At 48.2% G+C, this 22,475-nt stretch overlaps 1 protein-coding gene across 1 annotated transcript in view; it reads left to right on the top strand.

The window, feature by feature from the left end:
* Positions 1-22,475, top strand: part of itga11b (integrin, alpha 11b) — a 49,211-nt gene that overhangs the window by 8,806 nt on the left and 17,930 nt on the right. The window contains 11 exon segments of the mRNA XM_061221487.1: positions 9,049-9,158; positions 10,793-10,884; positions 11,574-11,688; positions 11,811-11,938; positions 12,351-12,499; positions 12,649-12,793; positions 13,377-13,542; positions 14,056-14,126; positions 17,192-17,336; positions 19,312-19,460; positions 21,569-21,712. Coding sequence (XP_061077471.1) covers positions 9,049-9,158; positions 10,793-10,884; positions 11,574-11,688; positions 11,811-11,938; positions 12,351-12,499; positions 12,649-12,793; positions 13,377-13,542; positions 14,056-14,126; positions 17,192-17,336; positions 19,312-19,460; positions 21,569-21,712 — 1,414 coding nt within the window.

Raw genomic sequence — 22,475 nt, 5'->3', positions numbered from 1 at the left:
TGATGCTGGGTGTGATATCGCTGGAGTCGCCTACCTGAGCTCTGGCACAGGACCTCAACCTTTTACAGACCTGGCAGTGAACCGCCCGCTCGAGTGCTTTGTAATGTAGTCAAGTTTAACGATGTACTTTTCTCCTGCTGGTTCAACTCATTTCTTTATTTATTTTGTGATATGTACACAGCCCCCCAAGGTGCCTGTGATGGAAAAAAAATATGAACATGGAAAGCCTTACTCTTGGTTTTGTAATCAGTATGTTCGGTTTTGTAATCTGTGCACATAGTTTGGCACCCTAGGTGGAAGAAATATATCTCAATGTGGAAATCCCTGCCCTATGCTTGATGTTGTAGTCTCAGCATGGTTTTGTAATATGAGCTAGCCAGCTTTCAATGAAATAGCTAAAAATGTAACATAGTTTGTTGCCTGCAGTATGTAGTCAGTTAATGTAGGCTCAATGTAAGGCCCAAACAATAAATTATTGTTGCTTAGTATCTTAATTCAGCAGGAAGACACATCACACAATCTATTAGAACATTATTTTTAATGTTGTTGTGTTATCTTTCTTAGAGTTATTTTATGGTATCTATAGACACCCGTGGTATATCATGAATATTGCCATGACTAGGTGCGTTGCCGAGCTCCTCCACTTCGAGTGGTGCCTAACAACGCCCTATAGCCGTGCCAGTCATGATACCACGGATTCTTGTACCTTATCACATTAATATAATATCAATACTTCCGTTTCCTCGAGTGTAAACTATAGTTCTGACACTTCTGTGTCTGACTTTCCTTCAATGAACCCTTGTTTTCACAAATGGATTTAACATTGAGAGCTGACACAGATGGCAAACTGAGAATGCAGATTCCTAACCCAGGAGTACGGGCAAAACCGGGAGTGCAGGTTTCCATGTTGAGATATTTCTTTCACCTCGGGTGCCTTGGGGGCTGGGCAGCGAGGCGGTACTCTTTGTTGCCTCCTTGCTCAGGGAACTGTAGCCTCTCCCACAGCCCTGTCCACAGTTCAGAGGTCAGGGATCCACACAGCAGCCCTCTGAACTGTTTCTCAGAAGATTCCCATTCCCATCTGGGGGAGTCGTATATTTTCCAAGCCCTCCTGGAAAATTATTTATGATTAGCTCTGCTCAAAACGCAATTTTCAGAAATGGGATTTGAACGGAGAAGGGGGAATGTGGTATCCATCATATTACCTCATAACTGTTCCACGTTCAAGGCACAGTCTGTCTCACTGGCTGTCCTCTCTGGCATCCGTGGCATGTCTACCTGGAGTCCGGCCTGACACAGATCAAGCAGCTCCTGTCTCCTCACCTTCCAAATATATTCATTTCTCTCTCACTGTGTAATGTGTACTCATTCACTGATTCACTCTCTTACTCGAACAGTCATTCACCTGCTTACTCACTTAGCCTAACACTCTTAAACTCATTCACTCAGTTATTCTAACTCTCACTCACTCAGTTGAACACTCACTCTTTAACTCATTCACTCAGTTATTCTAACTCTCACTCACTCAGTTGAACACTCACTCTTAAACTCATTCACTCAGTTATTTTAATGCTCACTCACTTAGTTGAACACTCACTCTTAAACTCATTCACTCAGTTATTCTAACTCTCACTCACTTAGTTGAACACTAACTCTGAAACCCATTCACTCTGTTATTCACACATTTTTAACAATACTTAAGAGGTTAAGGGTCCTGGTTTGTGCTCCTCACTTAAAATCTCATGAGAGAATTTTTTCCATTCTTTTCATAGACCACATTTTTGTACACAGATTTATTTTATTGTTTAGAGTACTTGGACTGTTTTTAAATACTGGGGGAGGGAAGGACAGGGGATGACAATGAATATGATTTCGTCAATTTAGTTCAGTTAATATTTGCAGGGATCTATAGCTGTTGTTGTGGTTGAAATGCCACTAGATGTTTTCAGTTATGAGGGTGGGGCCTCTGGCCACTGTGTGGGTATGGGTGATAGTTTTAAGGGATGTCAAGGAATGGCAGCTTCAGCCCCCCATCCAACGACCTCCACGTTGACTCCCCCGCCAGGAATGGAATAGCTTTTCCTGCAGATGCACCCCTGCCCACATGGTATGATCCATACGGTTATACAGTTTGTGCGGAGATGGCATATTTCAGGCTGTGATGCTTTCTTTTTGTTTCAAATGCCTGCTGTCAGCCCATCCTAGGGCTAGTCCAGTATCCTCCTCCAGAAAGATGGATGGAGAACTGTATCTGGGGATCGGGGTTTTAAAAAGAGTCATACAGTCACGCTTATGCAAAAACACTTTTACACAGCTAATCTGACAGCGGCCGTGCACAGAACCCCCCCGAGGGGACAGAGATGGAAACTGTATTATATTTCACTCCTTGGCAAAGCACCCACTCTCACACTGCTGTAGTACTGACTGCATGCACATGTGTGAGTGCACGTGTGTGTGTGTGTGCGTGTGTGTGCGTGTGTGTGCGTGTGTGTGTGCGTGTGTGTGTGTGTGTGTGTGTGCGTGTGTGTGTGTATGTGTGTGTGTGTGTGGACCCGAGCGTGTGTGTGTGTGTGTGTGTGTGTGTGAGGACCTGTGCATGTGTGTGTGTGTGAGAACCCATGCATGTGTATGTATTTGGATCTGTGTGTGTGTGTGTGTGTGTGTGTGATGTGTTTGTATGTGTATGTGCGTGTGTGTGTATGCGTGTTTGTGTTGAATAGTTGGCTGATTGCCGTTGGCCCAGGAGAATGCTGATTGGCTGCTGTCCCGTGGCTGTAGCTGCTGTTGACCTATGGGTGCAGCGGACTGGCTGTCAGTGAGTTCTCCATTCGCTCACGGGGAGGAAGTGCTACTGCAGAGTGCAGAGCGGACGCACTGAACTCCCAGCGGTTCTGCCCAGGAACCAGCGGTTGACCAGTCTCTGCGGTGAGGGCCTGGAGCGTATAATTCAGGCTTGGCTCTCCCTGTGACCTACTTTACAGGACCTGGAGCCTGAATGATTCAGGACCTTCACAAAGCTACTCAGACATCCAAGACTTCTCACTCTAATCTGCCAGGTGAAGGGCCTTACTTGCCAGTACAAACAATTGACAATCCAATGAAATGTGCGGAACGCATATTCATAATCATAACAAAGAAAACTTGAAACAGTGTTTATTTGGTTGTACCTTAATGTTGCTATTGTCCTCGATAGTCATTAAACATTGAAATGAGTCGAGAGCAAAAGTAAAGGCACACACACACACACAAATGCCATTCTTTAAAAACAAAGCAACCCAAGGTTGGTAGATCCAGACTGAGAGCTGGCCCAGTACGGATGAGTGGCATGTAATAATGATTCAGAAGAGTCTCTGCTGGAGGTACTCTGATTGGTCCTGCAGATCAGCACAGGGCCCTTTGATTCATTCCGTCATTTAAATGAACTGTAATAGTTTGAGCCACAGGGAGTGTTTTATTGGGGGGTGCTGGCAGCTGTAGCTGACCCAGCTTACTGTGTGAAGCCGAGGAGCCCATGGAGCCCCACCACACCACACACACTCTCACACACACACACACACACACACACACACACTACCCACCCCACCCCACCCCACGCACACTCACAAACTACCCACCCCACACACACACACACACACACACACGCTACCCACCCCACCTCACCCACACCAACACACACACACACACACACGCTACCCACCCCACCCCACGCACACTCACACACTACCCACCCCCCACACACACACACACACACTACCCACCCCACCCCACGCACACTCACACACTACCCACCCCACACACACACACACACACACACTACTCACCCCACCCCTCCACACACACACTCACACACTACCCACCCCACACACAAACATGCACACACACACACGCTACCCACCCCTCCCCTCCCCACACACACACACAACCCCACCCCACCCCTCCCCACCTCTCCCCACACACACACACACAACCCCACCCCACCCCACTCCTTGCTCTTTGTGTCTCAAATTCTCTTTCAAATTATCATCCAGACCCAAGTGGAGCTTGGCATGAAAATAAGTACAATTGTTTTGCCAAAGCATTTCAATTAAGGCAGAAAGAAATGGATCGAGGAAATAATGCAGAGCAATTCCTTTAAGAGCAGCATGAGAAAACCTGTCTCTCCTTTTCCCCAACTCCCAACACTGGCACAGAACTGCCTGCCTACTGACCCAGATACCTGCTTCATAGTTTCCTTCCCAAGTCAATATGAGGAGGGGGTGGGGGGAACTGTTAATGCTTTTAAATACTCTATGTCTCACACAGAAACGGGATCATGTGCTGTTTGAGACTAAGTGGTGTTGAGAAATTAAGCCTGTGTAAGGCTCATTGTGGTTTATTTTTGGGACCTCAGCACACGATATATGAAAATGGCTGCCTGTCCGTATTTCACACTCTATGGTTGATATACTCCTTCAGGCACACTCAATTTCCCATTAACGCAGGCCTCGCTGATTTATGTGCCCAGTTGAAGTGTGAAAACAACGTTTCCCTCGTAACATTTCAGACCCGCCGTATATCTCTCTGCTCAGGTGTGGCTGCTTTCTGTTTGAGGTGAGGTGAGCTGCATTAAAACCCCACAACAGGACCAAGTGTGGGAACAGGGTCGGCCCTCCACGGCGCTGTCAGCGCCCCTCTTCCCCACGGACTATGACTAACCGTCTGCCGCACCTGCCGACCCCTCGTAAAATCCCCTAAAAGCCAGTGTGACACGGCCTCCCATCCGGCCCCGCCCCCGCCCCCCGCTGAGCCCTGTGCGCGGTTGCCCACGCTCTTCCTGTTGTTGAATTTAGGATTTATCAGAAGTCGTTACCGTCTTGTGGCAGTCTGGGAATTTCAGCGGTCTGGTATGTCAAATGTTTCGCCATTTTGAACTGCAGGTAAGCCAGCGGAAACTCCCCCTGCGTGCTTAACAGCTGGTTTACTAGCATCCCGCCTCTTGTGCATCCGATCAAAGCCTTGATTAAAACTGTTGTTCTACTGTAGCTTTCCAGGCTGAGGAATGTTCTTGACTTCATAGGTATTCAGTCTGTTTTTTGGTTTTATTTTTCTTGCTTATTGAAGGGCAATTTAATCCTGTATTTTGGTTGCAGTTACAACTGGTTACATCTGGGAAAGAGATCTTGTTGATACATTTTGCCCTATATACACTCTGTGAGCATTTTATTAGGTAGACCTGTACACCAGCTTGTTAATGCAAATATTTAATCAGCCAATCATGTGGCAGCAACTAAATGCCTAAAAGCATGCAGACCTGGTCAAGAGGTTCAGGTGTTTTTCAGAATGTCAGAATGGGGAAGAAATGTGATCTAAGTGACATGGAATGATTGTTGGTGCCAGACAGGGTGGTTTGAGTATCTCAGAAACTGCTGATCTCCTGGGACAACAGTCTCTAGAGTTGCAGAGAATGGTGTGAGAAACAAAAAACACCGAGGGAGCAGCATTTCTGTGATCAGAAACGCATGGTTAATGAGAGCGGTTAGAGGAGAAGAGCCAGACTGGTCGAAGCTGACCGGAAGGTAACCGTAACAGGTGACAGTAAGGCATTACAACAGTGATATGCAGTGGCTGAAATGCGCTGACGTTGAAACCCCTCCCCACACACACCATTAGCTGTGGCAATTAGAACCAATTTTCAACCGATGAGCTTGAATTACTGTACAGCTCTAAAATGTTTTGGTACAGTGTCGGTCCATCAACTGAATATTTTGATAATCACAGGCAGTGGTGAGTCAATGTGAGCCATTTTCAATGATAGGAAGATAGGTTTACAATGGCCTTGTTACAATGTTTTAACACAAAAATCTTCCCTCAAAAAACACTTAATAAAGTGCTAACTGACTGTATATTGCTTCATTACAAAGTTAATTGCCTTATGGGTTTTTGAAGAAAGCAATAAATGAATATTGCCAGCAAGCAGGACCATCTGTTTCCAAGGCTTAAGACACATTTGATTTACAATGGCACTGTCTTTTAGAGGAATTTGACTTTGGAGAATATCTTTTTCCTTCAGGAATTTAAATGTACATGGTTCCTGACTTAGCCCACAGGAACAGACAGCTGGCTGACAATATGCATGACCTGGCCAAACTTTCTCAGATTTTTCACTCCACCTTGAGAGGGCTGATTTTACTAACAGTCACCATTTAGCATTCCAGCGGTAGAGCACAAAAGCAGTGCACCAGGTCAGACTGGAATTTCAAATGATTCTGCTAAAGCGAGGAAGGCTTGGCTTCTTTTTCTTTTTTTTTTGAAGGACCTCAGGTTCCCCATGAGAGGCTGACTAAAAGATGAGGACATAGTGGAACTTAGCTTTTGGCATTTGTGGATTGTGGATATATTTTTTTAAATTGTGTCATTCTGTCTGTTTTGAAAATATTTTTTTAGCAATGATTTAAATTTCTAGACAATGCCTCAGGCTCATGCAGGACAATAGCATTTATTTGTTTGTGGGCGAAACGCGGAGAGCGTTCCACAGTGCTCATTGGCTGTTTGTGATCCGTGGAGAAACATCTGCACGTTTCGGCAGGTCCTGCAGCAGTTGAGGACAGCGGTCGGGAGAATGTGCAGTTTTCTGGGTCGGGCCCCGTCCAGGACCGTGCGGTTTTCCCTGCAGTCTGGCTGCTCGGGGATGCCACTTGTGCTCTGGTCCGGCCCAACCGCAGTGCACTGTGGGACACAGCTGGTGCTTCTCCCGGAGTCTCCGCTGTGACACTTGACTCTGTGCCTCACAGCGCAGAGTCTCTCCAGTTATCATCTTCAGCCTCCCGTGGGGAGCTGACCTCTGGACCGGAGCCCTGATATGCCACTCGTGCCGGGGCGGCTACATTCGCCCCAAAATCAAATTCCTGAAAGGCCTGTAGGCTTTTGAATGCTCACTCTGAAGTCTGCCGGGGGGGGCCTGCCGTTTGAAACGGAACCAGAACTGAAAGGATGAAGTAATCAATCACCGCCGGGCCCAATCAGGCTGAACTAATAAACCCACAGGCGCTTCGACATGGAAAAATGTCACCTTTGACTGAGCCTGTTTCCACAGGTGATTGGATTAATGTGCTCTGGGCTGTCGAAGCTGCATGTTGGATTTCGGCTCCGGGGGCTGATCAGACGGAGGGAACGTGTCTGTGGACTGCCGCGCGTGTCCGTGGAACACAGATCCCGGGAGCGTGAGCGGAGCATGAGGAGAAACAGCTTCTCGGAAGAGACGAGCCGGCTCGTTTAGCCTGCCGAGGTTTCAGGTTGTGGCCTGACAGCACACAGCGGCGTTTTTTTTTTTTCGTAAATTGCGCATGTGAAATGCATTAGCACGTCTAAACACACGGCCATGGTATAACTTTCCTACAAATCCGGTTTCAGGCCCTGCTCCGGTCTGTTGGAGGCTTCACGTTATGTTATGGCTGTTACATTGAGTGCTGTAACCCCCCTCCCCACCGGTGTCCCATTGGCTGCGGCTTGGCTTTAATGAGCTCACCGTTGATCGCTTTAGCAGCTCCTCCTTAAATTGCCTGCAGTTGTCCACCGGTCTCTACTGCGGATGAACAATGGTCTTCTTTCTCCGACCACTGGCCTGAAGCGACCTCTCCTACCCAGCCCAGACAATGCCAAAGGCAGCATGGGCAATCAAAATAATGAGGGCATTACAAGAGCTCTCAAGTGGAAAAAAGTGGTATTTGTACAGTACTGACATATTCCAGTGTCTGGAATCAAACCATAATTGCACCAGTGCCAACTGTGGTTGAACCGTGCTGTGGGGCAGCACATAATTGGCCAAAGCTAAATGGTTTCTTTTGTCTTGGTCTGTTTTTGTTCTTCAGAAGAGCATAGGTACAGTATGGCCCTCTGCCAAATATCTAATCTCTCTGAAGGGGGCTTACGAGACACTTGGTAGTGCAAAAGGAGTTCGCAAACATACCTCGTCAGATCAAAAATCCCTAGTTGATCACAAGGGTCAGAAGCTTAAACATTTGTCAAAACAAGTTAACCCTTGTCATAACACACGTTTTTCTAATTCACATGAGCAGAGTTTACCATATGGAGTCTACCCACAATTGCAAAAGCAATGTATCCATTTTAACCACCAGTCATATGCATACTTGGTACATATCACCTCAGACATGTTTACAGGTTTTTAATCGAAACAACACGGCCACCTTAAGCCAAACAGATTGCAGGAGTTTACATGTGATGTGCATATCTCATTTCCTAATCCGTGTTCACTACCGTATGTACCAGCATAAAAAATAATCTACAGATTGTAACATTCCGTTCTAAACTGTGCAGTGATATCATTTGTTTTGCAAATAAATTGCATTCTGCACATCTTGTGACAATGTGTCAGAACTCCATTATGAAATCATTTCTTTATACGGTATCAGCCGGTGAAGCAACCAGAAAATGTATTTTGCACTACGGCGAGTTATGTTTGAGAGACATCTGGCCGGCGATGTTTTTTTTGTTTCTCTCATTGTGTTTTCTATCATTGCTAATGTTTACCCTGCAGATCATTACAAACATTGAGACTGACAGGAATGTTAAAAGCAGCTGGGAAGCGTAGTTCTGAGAGCGTGGGCTCTCTGCTCCTCCTCGCAGGCCTGCGTGGGCAGCTGACCGGAGGAATCTGCACCTCCCGGGGGCTTGTCTGACCACAGTCCTCCTCTCCCACACACGCTTTCCTATAATGCTCAGCATTGGGGCCAGGGCCTTGCACAGCCCTGTTGTTTATGTGAGGGCGCAACCAATCAGAGGAGACGCAGACCAGGGACACTGTAAGCCCCATGCCAGCACTGTGCCAACACTGCTCTCCAATGCTGATTCACCAGGGCAGCGGCTGGCAATGGCCCAGCTAATGGTTGTAGCATATATTCAGTGCAGTCCTGTTCAAAGCTCAGTGTACTTAAGCCTCTTCTGTTATTGGGGCAATGACTGGCTCTTTGATTCAGCTTGGTCCACTTTCTTACCCCTGTCATTTTTCGTTTTCCTTCACAAGTGAATTGTTTAACTGTTGGGACTTTTTAGGTTGCTGGTTGGGGCACCGTCTGAAACCAGTGGGACACTCCAGACTGGTGATGTCTACAGATGCCCGATAAACGGAAAGGCCAATGGCAACTGCTCCCGACTCAACCTAGGTACTGCCTTCCTCAAAGCAAGACTCTGCTCTTGCCTGGATCTTATATCATCAGATTGCATAGAATTTTGTCAATGCAACATATAAAATATCTGTGAGTACAGACAATTCCCATGATTCTCATCTCTGACTGCTACGTCACAATGCCTTGCAGCCTATTCACGGTAGTTTACACAATGTAATATTAGATGCGGCATTATTGTGGTCCAAAAAGACCAGCTCACACAGTAAAGAGCAGCTGTACGATGCTGGTATGCCCCCCCGGATAACTACCTGTTTGTCCCACTTCAGACTTACGTGGCTTATTGGCATTCTCAACATTTATCCAGCGGTCTTACTTACAAATTTTGCTCCCCAAGCAAACATGGGTGATTGGCATATTTCAGATCACAACATATCTTGCGGAGCTTACTTTACCTGCTGGCTCACGCATCTATAGAGGATTTCAGCTTTTCGTGACACACAGCTATGAATCCACACATACCCCTGGGGGAGCCACTGATAAACTGTAAAAAAGAGAAAAGTACATCTGTACTTGCCTTAAAATTTGACATCACATGTTGTACAGTTTACGTTTAGTTCCACATGGTGGAACATGCAGTACGTATTGCACTCCTGGGAATCACACATAATCTTTCAAAGGACAGACATCTGCCTTGTGCTGTAGGACAGACACAATAGCGTGGGTGATATACCACATCATAGACACACGCATGTACGCCGAGCTTACGCACACACACACACACACACACACACGCACACACACACAGTGCCTGCTTAACTGTATGTCTTGCCCATAGGTTTGAGCATAGGTTTGAGAGTAGGTTTGAGCGTAGGTTTGAGGGTAGGTTTGAGAGTTTGTTTGAGTGTAGGTTTGAGGGTAGGTTTGAGAGTAGGTTTGAGAGTAGGTTTGAGCGTAGGTTTGAGCGTAGGTTTGAGAGTAGGTTTGAGCGTAGGTTTGAGAGTAGGTTTGAGCGTAGGTTTGAGGGTAGGTTTGAGCATAGGTTTGAGAGTAGGTTCAAGGGTAGGTTTGAGCGTAGGTTCGAGGGTTGGTTTGAGCATAGGTTTGAGAGTAGGTTCAAGGGTAGGTTTGAGCGTAGGTTCGAGCGTAGGTTTGAGAGTAGGTTCAAGGGTAGGTTTGAGCGTAGGTTCGAGGGTAGGTTTGAACGTAGGTTCAAAGGTAGGTTTGACCGTAGGTTTGAGAGTAGGTTTGAGCGTAGGTTTGAGAGTAGATTTGAGCGTAGGTTCAAAGGTAGGTTTGAGCGTAGGTTCGAGGGTAGGTTTGAGTGTAGGTTTGAGAGTAGGTTCAAGGGTAGGTTTGAGGATAGGTTTGAGCGTAGGTTCGAGGGTAGGTTTGAGCGTAGGTTTGAGCGTAGGTTTGAGAGTAGGTTTGAGAGTAGGTTTGAGCGTAGGTTCAAGGGTAGGTTTGAGCGTAGGTTCGAGGGTAGGTTTGAGCGTAGGTTCAAGGGTAGGTTTGAGCGTAGGTTCGAGGGTAGATGGTGTCACTCTTCAAAATTGAAATACTGCTCTGAATGGCGTCCACAAAAGCTGTGCATGTTGTACAGAATCTTACTTATTTTTCTTTCATTTTTTGTTTTACTGTTTTGCTATTTATCTGTTTTTTTTTCTCTCAAGGAAGGATATCCCTGACCAATGTGTCGGAGCGAAAGGACAAAATGAGGCTGGGAATGACACTGACCTCCAATCCTAAAGACAGCAGCTTTGTGGTGAGTTGCCTGATTGGCTGATTGACCTTTGGCGAAGACCAATAGCTGGATATATTAGCTGGTGTGGTAGAAGAAAAGTCTGTTCTCTAATGATCCATATTTGTGGACTTATTTGCTGATATATAATTTGGTGTGCGTGCATGCGTGTCCATGTTTATATACCTGCACTCAGGTAGCGATTGAACACACCTGATTAGAATGAGATACACCTGTGGAGCCATTTGTTCCAAATGTTATGGTGCAATGAAATATGGGGATTATGTGTAAAAATCCTATAATTTCTACATGATGAAATCCAAATATATAAAATTTGAATATCTTATCTGTAATAAAAGCTGAAAATCTTAACTTTTACGTGAATTGTGAAGATTGTTGAGTACAGAGCAAAATCAAGAAAAAGTGACTTTGTCCCAAAAGTTATGGAGCTCACTGTATCGGTCATTGTGTACTAAATGTATGTGTATCCATTTCCATGTGTGTGTATATTTGCATACACTTGTGTGTGTGTGCATATTGTGTGCACGCACACATACTCAACGTACTCCTGTGTGTGCATATTGTGTGCACGCACACATACTCAACGTACTCCTGTGTGTGCATATTGTGTACAGGCATACATACTCAGCGTACTCTTGTGTGTGCATATTGTGTACACGCACACATACTCAGCGTACTCTTGTGTGTTCCAGGCCTGTGGTCCTCTCTGGTCGTATGAGTGTGGGAGTTCCTACTACAGCACTGGACTCTGCTCCAGAATCAACTCCAGCTTCCGGTTCTCCCGGACCATCGCTCCCGCCTTCCAGAGTAAAGCAGCCCTCTACACTTTCACTCTCTCACAGTGAAACATTTCCATTTCACTTCCAGAGCTCTGTGAATGTATACACAGTGCAAACATGCAGCTGTTATTCTGATGTTGTTTACAACAGGGTGTGAGACCTACATGGATATTGTGATTGTTCTGGATGGATCCAACTCCATCTACCCCTGGTTTGAAGTGCGGAATTTCCTCATCAACATCTTGAAGAAGTTTTACATTGGGCCAGGCCAGATACAGGTGCGTCTGGGTCTGTCTGCTGCAGTGTGTTTGTTGTTGCTAAGGACGAAGTGGTGATGTATAGTTACAGTGTGTCTGTTGTTGATAAGGTTACAGAGGTACTATAATGTTATAGTGCCTGCTCTTGCTAAGGACTCAGTGGTACTATAATGTTATAGTGCCTGCTCTTGCTAAGGACTCAGTGGTACTATAATGTTATAGTGCCTGCTCTTGCTAAGGACACAGTGGTACTATAATGTTATAGTGTCTGCTCTTGCTAAGGACTCAGTGGTACTATAATGTTATAGTGCCTGTTCTTGCTAAGGACACAGTAGTACTACAATGTTATTGCTGGGGACACAGTAACACTGGAGGGTTACAGTATCTTGTTGCTAACAGCACAGTGATATTGCGCTGTGTATTGTGTCTGCAGGTGGGAATCGTGCAGTACGGGGAGAACGTGGTCCACGAGTTCCACCTGAATGATTTCCGCTCTGTGGAGGAGGTGGTGGAGGCGGCTCAGAAGATCGACCAGCGCGGAGGGGAGGAGACCAACACGGCGCTGGGCATCAACGTGGGCCGGTACGCTCCGCCCTCCGCACGGCTCCACGCCGCACAGCCACACGGACGCATCGGCCCTGCTAGCCGCTAGCCGGCCTTCAGACACGCGCGCAGAGCCGCGGCAGCCTAGCGGAGGTGTGACCCGCTCCCGTGCGCTTGCGTTCCCGCAGGTCGCAGGCGTTCAAGAGGGGAGGCCGCCGCGGCGCCAAGAAGGTGATGATCGTGATCACGGACGGAGAGTCGCACGACAGCCCCGACCTGAAGAAGGTCATCGAGGACTGCGAGGAAGATGACATCACCCGCTACGCTATCGCCGTGAGTCCCATCTCTCTCCGGCTCCCTCTTTTTCACCCACTGCTTTCTTTGGCTCGGTCTCAGTCTTCTGCTTCCTGTGAGAAGGAAGAAAACTCACAGCCAGGAGACCAGCCAGCACTTGAACTGCATTTGTTTTGTTTTTTCTATTCACAAAGAACTGTAGAATTCTGCCAAATTTCCTCTTTTCGTATTAGTGGGTCTGCCTCTTCTTTACTGGTCTCCCGTGCTTTACTGTATGCCCTATATAAGTCGCTCGGTGTGCATGAGTGCGTGAATCGCCCAGCGTTGTTCTAAGCCAGGGTCCATGTCTACCTCCTTTTACCCCGGTGCTGTGCTATGACTGAGGGGCATAAATGAGCAGTAACTTCAGGTTCTGCGGTTGGTGCCAGGCTTGGTTTGGCAGGCCATGGTTGATCTCACCCAAGTCTGCTGTGACGCATGCTGGTGCCGGGGCGATGTCTCCAGTCCGGCCCAGACTGAGCTGAGCTGTTAAAGCCTGCCTCGGTGCTGGGTTTCTCAGTAAGATGGAGATGAGTCAACAGTGGCAAAGGGCTGACGGCTCAACGTCGCCCCCCTCCCCCAGGTCCTGGGTTACTACAACAGGCGAGGGATCAACCCTGAGGCCTTTCTGAATGAGATCAAGTTCATTGCCAGCGACCCTGATGACAAGCACTTCTTCAACGTCAAGGACGAGTCGGCCTTGAAGGACATCGTTGATGCGTTGGGTGAAAGGATCTTCAGTCTGGAAGGTACTGCATCCCATTGTTGCTTTTGTGTCTTTATATTATAAAACATCGCTATACTTCACAGCAAATTTTACACTATCAAATTTGACACTATATAGCAGACCTTGTTTTTGATTCAAATACTTTTCTACACTTTACTGAGCTTGTGAGATGTATTGGAACATATGAAACACTCTCAAAAAGTGCAAACCCAGTCCTCTTGGTTGGCTCAGTTGCATCAGGCAAGATCAATTGAGCACAGGAACATATTTGAATCCAAACCAATTACCTCTGCTGTTTAGTACTACATTGCTGTGTACATTATGAAACTTCACTATATTATTAAATCACATTGTGCTGCACTGCATATTTTTACACTACATTGTGTTGTATGTCACCACACTGCATCAGTGCACTGGACACAATTACACTGGACTACACCGCCCAGCATTATAGCCCTCTAACCCTCTGTTATCCTGTAACAGAATATACTCCTGAAGCTCTTTGGTCATTTGTATGTCCTCTTGCCTCTGGCAGGAACCAATAAGAATGAGACGTCATTTGGCCTCCAGATGTCTCAGGCAGGCTTCTCCTCACACATCGTGGAGGTGAGTCTCAGCACCGGCGCCGTCAAAAAACCCGAACCCCTCCACCCCTCCCCCAACGCGCCCCGGGCCCGGGTCTGTAAGCTGAGGCTTCCTCTGTTCCCGTCCCTCCCGCCTCCCCCGTCGAGGTAGACCCGGCTTTTATTTCCACGTTCTCTTCCAAGAAGACGTGAGAGAGAAGACGGCTCACTCCCCCGGGAGGAGTAAGGCAGTGAGGAGTGATGGGATTCGGCTTGCAGTGAAACAGATCTTTTTTATTTGTGTTTATTGCTGTCCAACGTTGAGCTCATTGGGGCTGTCTGGCTGTTGGGCAGATAGTTGAGTTCTTGTGCTTTTTTATGGTTCAGTTGGCCTCTCTCTCTCTCTCTCTCTCTCTCTTTCTGTGTGTGCGTGTGAGTGTGAGAGAAAGCGAGACAGAAAGAGAGCGAGAGAGAAAATGAATGAATAAACAAATAAACCACAAATGGTAACAGCACAGGATGGAAATGTCATACCACAGAGTTTTGAAATGTTGGGATTTGCTAGACTGGGGCAGGCCATGTGCGTAGACCAGGATAATGTCCTGGAAATATGTGAAATTGGAAGGGGGAGCATGAGGCACAGATGAATTAGCTGAATGCGGATCTTGGCAGCTGGAGGGGCTGCTTATTTCGCTGTCTTGTCTCAGAGTGAGTGAGGCTTTCTGGGTTCTCCAGCAGCACTGAATGTTCTGGAACTCATTTGCTCCTCACTGTTTGCACACGGCTGTTTACCGCAGTAACATTGCTGTCTCCAGTGGAAATCAAGAAAGTGTCATTCTTTATTGCACGTTAAATCAAAGGCAAGGCTACGCTAATGTCAAGTGGGAAATGTAGTTCCCTTTACATTACATTTTTATTTTTTCACTTCATTCCAATTGTATTTGAGTTGAGAAAAAATGTGTCTGACAGAACACATTTGCGGAAAATTGTGAGTGCGTGGAGAGTGGAAGTGCACTACAGAGAGTAGACAGAGCTATTATGTGTGGCCAATGAGTCACGAATGTACACCAATTGTGCTGAGAGCGAGGAGAGTCTTGTGATTGGTTTATACTAGCCGTCATACACTTAATGGAGCTACACATGGCATTGTGTGTAACCTCCATGGCTGCCCAGTCAAGCCTGCCCAGATGCCCCATTGGCCACCTTCTGTACCGCAAAGCACAGGCTGGTCAAGACCATTGCCTTTTCACATAGCACTGACCAAAAATCTGATCACTTCAAATCAATAGCACTCTCAGTTAAACCATGAGAAAGTCACAGTCACAATGGGACAGGTCAGCGAATAAATCTTGCCCAGCCTACAGAGGTATAGCCTTCCACATGTACAGTTTTCAAGTTTTTAAAATGTTGGCTGTTGAGAGGTATGTCAGTACAGTGGAGTTTTGATTTAGGGTTTACTAGTGCTGGCTCAGGTTTGGTGTGTGGTGTCATGCAGACTTAAATGTTCCAATTAGCCACGTAGAGTCCCAATAGGGCCCCCGGTGGACTCTCTCTCACCCCCCCCCCCCCCCCCCCCCTGTCCAGTTTAAATGTCCAACTGCAAAATATTTCTGCTGAGGTTGTGAGCCTGAGCCTGAAGCACTGTACATTTGGCTGGATGATTACAGCTGGTGTGAGCACTCTGGAGTTGATTAGTCATCCTGGCCGCTTACAAAGGAATAGCTTACTTTATCGTGGAGTAGTGTGTGCCTGGTGATGTAGCCTTGTCCTTATGTGACTGACTACAGACACACACACACACACACACACACGGATAAAAATAGATGAGCCGCTCCTCTGGTCTCTGCTGGTGTGGTGGTGGTGTTTGGTGACCATTCCTACGGAAACAACAGACATTGTTGGGGAAATCGTGTTTATGACCGAAAGCTTCTTGGGGTCGGCATATGGAATAGTCACACATTACAGGTCCATAGGAGAGGTCCAGGTCTTCATGGGAACCGCCTGGAAACCTGGGTGGGCCACGTTATGCCCAACAAAAACTCCAAGCGCTGTAGAAAGCAGCCAGAATCACACTGCACAGCTGCTGATGCAGACATCGAAGGCACTGGCACCTGTGGTGGTCCGGATCAATAAATATGACCATAACATGGAGGCTCCATGCTTGGCAGTGATGCCTCCTTGACATTATCTCTTATGCAGGTCGCTGAATTCCCCCCATATATCCCCCCAAATATATTCACATGGCTATCATCACGGACTTCAAAGCCAAACCATTACCCTGCTTGCCAGTAGAGGAATAAGACATGGTGAACTTCTATATCAATAAACCTCTGGAAAGCAGAGGGGACGTTGTGTCCCACACTTTGTCCACCATTAGCGATAGTATTCCTTTAATGTGTGTGAGTGTGAGTCTACGTGGTGTGTGTGTGTGTGTGTGCGTATGTGAGAGCGAAAAATAATACCGTGTGCATATATGTGTGTGTGTGTGTGTGTGTTGTTATTTCAGCTGCCTCCTTTTATTTTAAAGTATCTCAGAGCTGGAAAGCGCTAGCAGAGCCTTGCATGAAAAGCACTTTCCATTGAAACATCCCAAATGCTTTAATAGCCACCCAAAAAAAGACAGGGTATAAAAAGGAGCCATGCTGGCAGGATTAAATTCTACTTTCTGTTCCCTCTATTAAGTGAAATGTTGCTGGCAGAAGTGGGCTCACAGAAAGGCCTTTAACGAGGCGATCAGAACCGCGTCAGCGTCCCGGATCAGCTGGCCGGTCCACGGGACGTGTGTGATGTCAGCATGCAGGTGTCACACATTCCACTCGGCCTGTTCTGTTCTCTCTTTCTTTCTCTGAAAGTAGAGCAGATGGCCTCCCTTCATTTATGTTATATATATCTATATATTTCTTCAAACAGGTAGAAAACAGAATTGTTAGCGTAGAGAACGGTGCCAAATGTCCGTGGGGGGCGCGTAAAGGGCGGCCGGCCTGCTGATGGCACCCCGCAAAGCCTGTCCTGCTCTCCCAGAGGGCATGGGACACTCAGACTACAGACTGAGCTGACAGGAGTGTGTGTGTGTCTGTGTGTGTGTGCGCCTCTCTCCTCTCTCCCCAGGACGGGATACTGGTGGGGGCGGTGGGGGCGTACGATTGGAACGGCGCGGTGCTGAAGGAGACTCGTCAAGGGAAGGTCATCCCACCCAAATCTTCCTACCTGCATGAGTTCCCAGAGGAGCTGAAAAACCACGGAGCATATCTGGGTGAGTGGGGTACATGTGGGTTAGTGGGGTACACCTGGATGAGTGGGGTACATGTGGTGAGTGGGGAACGTGTGGGTGAGTGGGGAACGTGTGGGAAAGTGGGGAATATGTGGGTGTGTGGGGTATATGTGGGTGAGTGGGCTACATGTGTTGAGTGGGGTATATGTGGGTGAGTGGGGTATGTGTGGGTGTGTGGGGTATATGTGGGTGAGTGGGGTATATGTGGGTGAGTGGGGTACATGTGGGTGAGTGGGGTACATGTGGGTGAGTGGGGTACATGTGTTGAGTGGGGTATATGTGGGTGAGTGGGGTATATGTGGGTGAGTGGGGTATATGTGGGTGAGTGGGGTATGTGTGGGTGAGTGGGGTATATGTGGGTGAGTGGGGTACACGTGTTGAGTGGGGTATGTGTGGGTGAGTGGGGTACATGTGAGTAAGTGGGGTATATGTGGGTGAGTGGGGTATACTTGGATTAATGAGGTACGTGTGTATAGGGTATATGTAGCTCAGTGGCATACAGCTGGATGAATGGGGTATATGTAGGTGCAGGGGTTAACATTAACATGCACCACCAGACAAATGCAGGCAGAATTCAGCAGTGGCGTGTAACTCCATTACTCTTACTAGACACTTTGGCAGGTTACCTTTTGGTATCATTTTCTATTTGAAATGTTATAGCTCACTAATGGCATCTGAAATAAAGTTAAATAATAGGTTCCTCAGTTATAGGCAAGTAAGAATATAATTTTTAATAGCAGGACAATATAGTGCACATTTTATTGACAAAGAAATTGTCAATACATGTACTTTTCGTTCTCTGTACTGACACTTGGAGAACATTCATGGCATTTTCTCATTTAAACAATATTGCAGTTCATTTTTTAATAGCCTGCAGGTTGAACTGAAAGCTAATGTGGTAAATGTGGTAGCGAACAAAGTTTTTTCTGTTCAAAGAAAATAGAAAATAGTCCAAATAGATTTCTCAGAATTCTCTTGCCTGGCAAAAATGCTGAGTGGCAATCGGGTGAGTGAGCACTACCGGTTAAGTAAGAAATTAAATCACCTTAGCCCCAAAACAGCAGTAACCATTTAAGGAAGAACCATTCCCTGACCTTCACCGCAGAACTCAACTGGCACATTCGACACGACGATGTAAGGCTGTTATTGGATAGCGGAAGGAGGAATTTGGACGTCGCGCTCGATGTGCGGCGTATGCTGCAAGCGTGTTCCATGTTTCGGGGCTGAGGTCAGCGCCTTCCTGTGGAGCGACCGCAGCTGTGGCTGGCTCTCACGCCGCGTGCGTCAGGCTCTCTCAGGGCCCTGCGGTTTCAGCGCGCCGGCCCCTGCCACCCTCCCCGCGCGGAGGACTGCGTTTCCCATCAGCGCCCTGCGGCCGCTGCGGCTCCGGCCCCGCTAGAGCCGGGGAGGGCGGGGGCGAGGCCCAGAGAGGAGGGTCGGTGCCAGCCTGCGCTGGGAGAGCCAGCGAGAGACGCGTAGCCGCGCGCGGGTCCACTCCGCCGCCCCGGCCCCTCCGTGGCCCCGCCCGACGCTTTCACCGGCCCCGCTTTACGACGCAAATGTTCTATAATGGGAAAATTATCTCCAGCAAAATTTGACCATTTTCCAAGACCATAAATGTAAGTAACGGGATATTAGCTCTGGGTGGAAAGAGTTGTAGTGTGTTATAAAATCCGTAACTGCTTGGGGAACCAGGGGGAGCGTTCGTAATGGAACATGTCGCTGAAGTGAGTGCACTCACCCCCTGATTCAGGGGCTGCAATTCAGGCAGCGTGGTGTCCGACAGGGCCCCCAGCACCAGTCAGAGGGGTGAAGCTCATCACATCCTCCACCCTCCATCTGAGAGACACACAGCGCTGTCAGTCCCCGTAGCCAATGATACCTACATGCCTACAGTATGATTAGACCATAGAGTAAAAGGTGTTTCTGAATCTAGGCGGTGACTGTCACCCTGCAGGTTACACAGTGACGTCCGTGGTGTCTGCGAAGAACGGCCGGCTCTTTGTGGCCGGAGCCCCGCGCTTCAACCACACGGGAAAAGTCATCATCTTCACCCTGAAGAACAACGGCAACCTGACCATCCTGCTCTCGCTGAAAGGACAACAGGTGCAGTGAACGCACTTAAAAACTATTATTTAAACACTCTCCCTCTCTCCCTCTCTCCCTCTCTCTCTCTCTCTCTCTCTCACACACACACATATGTTCACACAAACACACACATGATGTTTGTCATGTATACATTTATGCACATTCGCATACCTGTGTGTGTTTCAGGCTGGCTGTGTGTGTGTGAGGCTGGCTGTGTGTGTCTCAGGCTGGCTGTGTGTGTGTGAGGCTGGCTGTGTGTGTCTCAGGCTGGCTGTGTGTGTGTGAGGTTGGCTGTGTGTGTCTCAGGCTGGCTGTGTGTGTGTGAGGTTGGCTGTGTGTGTTTCAGGCTGGCTGTGTGTGTGTGAGGCTGGCTGTGTGTGTCTCAGGCTGGCTGTGTGTGTCTCAGGTTGGCTGTGTGTGTCTCAGCCTGGCTGTGTGTGTCTCAGGCTGGCTGTGTGTGTGTGAGGTTGGCTGTGTGTGTCTCAGGCTGGCTGTGTGTGTGTGAGGCTGGCTGTGTGTGTCTCAGGCTGGCAGGTGCAGTGAACGCACTTATAAACAATTATTTAAACACTCTCCCTCTCTCCCTCTCTCCCTCTCTCTCTCTCTCTCTCTCTCTCTCTCACACACACACATATTTTTACACACATAAACATACATGCAATTCCGAGTGATAATTTGAAGCTTAACTTTTTCTAATTGATATTTACAGTGTGGTGAAAAAGAAACAGCATTCCCCTTTGCCAATCCTGGGGCAGTATCACAACGCTAGATTACTGAGTTATCCAGAACCCAGAACAGCTCTTTTTACTTCAGTCCATGTTCCACATTTACGAGGGTTTTGGGTTCACGCGACACAGTCATCCAACTTACTCAGTAATCCTTCTTCGTGATACAGCCCCCTGAAGAGTAATTTGTTTGCTTTCGCCTTGTGTAGCCACAAGTGCATAAACAACACTATCAACCAATCAGAAAGCCCAAGCATTCGTAAACAGGGTGGTGCTGACAGGTCTAGACCAGTGTGAGGCTAATTGTGGTGCGCTCCTCGTGAAGCGCATCTCCCCAATGCGTCCGACACACGCGAGGGACGCCATGACGGTGCGCGCCCGCGTCCACATGGCTTCCATCACGGCTCCATGTGCTTCCCATCCCAGCCGCTAAATGGAAACAGGGACGCCGGGCAAACAGCACCGCCCCTGGGGACGGCTCGACCTGAAAAACGGAAAAAACAACAGCGTGCGTCCAAATGAGGCTCAGAGAGGAGGGGGTGGGGGGGGGGGGGGGCGGGGGGCGAATCGGAGCATTCCTCAGGAAAATGAGCACTGCTGCGCTCTCAGAAGATTACGCGGTCTGTTGGAGGCCAAAGGCCCAGAGACACCGTCTGCACCCAGCAGCCAGCAGAGCCTGGAACGCATCAGGACGAGCTCCCGCAGTCGTGTGCATCACAGAGCCTCTCGCTCCGGGCTCAGACAGCTCCTATAACAGAGACCAGGCTAAAAATAAAAGGTGGAGCAATGGATTCTCAAAATAAAGTGTAGAGGAATGGACTCTACAAATATGAGGTGAGGAAATGGACTCTAAAAATAATGTGTAGAGGAAATGGAGTCTAAAAATAAAGTGTAGAGGAAATGGACTCTAAAAATAAAGTGTAGAGGAATGGACTCTACAAATAAGAGGTGAGGAAATGGACTCTAAAAATAATGTGTAGAGGAAATGGAGTCTAAAAATAAAGTGTAGAGGAAATGGACTCTAAAAATAAAGTGTAGAGGAATGGACTCTGCAAATAAGAGGTGAGGAAATGGACTCTAAAAATAAAGTGTAGAGGAATGGACTCTAAAAATAAAGTGTAGAGGAATGGACTCTTCAGGACAGATGGACTCTTCAGAGGAAGCTGATGCTGAGTGTCTGATGTAAGCCTGTGTGTGTTTCAGGCTGGCTGTGTGTGTGTGAGGCTGGCTGTGTGTGTCTCAGGCTGGCTGTGTGTGTCTCAGGCTGGCTGTGTGTGTGTGAGGCTGGCTGTGTGTGTCACAGGCTGGCTGTGTGTGTCTCAGGCTGGCTGTGTGTGTGTGAGGCTGGCTGTGTGTGTGTGAGGCTGGCTGTGCTGACCAGTGCTCTGTGTGTCTCCTTAGATCGGCTCGTACTACGGCAGCGAGATCGCCCCTCTGGATGTCGATGGCGACGGGGTGACGGACAACCTCCTGGTGGCCGCGCCCATGTTTTTCAGCGGTGGCTGGGAGAAGGGCAAGGTGTACATCTACAGAGTTACCGTGCAGGTACGCAGTGCACACACACACAGACGCTCCTACACTATACACACACTCACTCAAACACAGACAGGCACACATACAGGCATGTGTGCACAGACAATCGTCAGACAAACAGATACATACACTTGGACACACATACATACGCGCACACACACACACACACACACACACACAGACACACATATGCATGCATGTAAACTCACAACACATAAACACCACACACAGAGAAGCATATACAAACACATACATAGACACAGAGACACCCTTAGGAGGTACAGTCACACTGGTCCACACAGGCAGACGCGACATCACTGGAGAGCTCAGTTGTCCCTGGGGGCTTATATATGTCTCTTCCCCGATCCCCCCCACCTATCTGCCCCCAGCCCTCCTGCCCCCACTCTCCTGCCCCCGCCCTCCTGCCCCCACTCTCCTGCCCCCGCCCTCCTGCCCCATCAGCCTGTATAAAACGTGCGCTCATTAGGCTCGGCGCTCTCCTCACGGGCACTCATTACCCACGCTGCCGAGCGGCGCAGACAGCAGACGCTGGGCACCTGTCGGGCAGATCAAATGAGAGCGCGCTCGCCCCAGCAGAGCGCCCTCATTAGGCAACGAAGCGCCGGGCGAAGACGAGGAACCGTTTAGCCCTTCAAACGCGCGGGCCGCGGGGCCCTGGATAAAAGCTCTTAATGGGGGAAATTGCGGGGGAGAGGAGAGCTGAAATTCCTGGCGGTCGCGAGACGACGCAGTACCCCCCTCCACAGAGGGTTTT

Source organism: Conger conger, chromosome 15 (genome assembly GCF_963514075.1).
Source record: "Conger conger chromosome 15, fConCon1.1, whole genome shotgun sequence".
In the NCBI taxonomy this organism is placed as follows: domain Eukaryota; kingdom Metazoa; phylum Chordata; class Actinopteri; order Anguilliformes; family Congridae; genus Conger; species Conger conger.
This window is presented reverse-complemented; position numbering and strand designations above follow the sequence as displayed.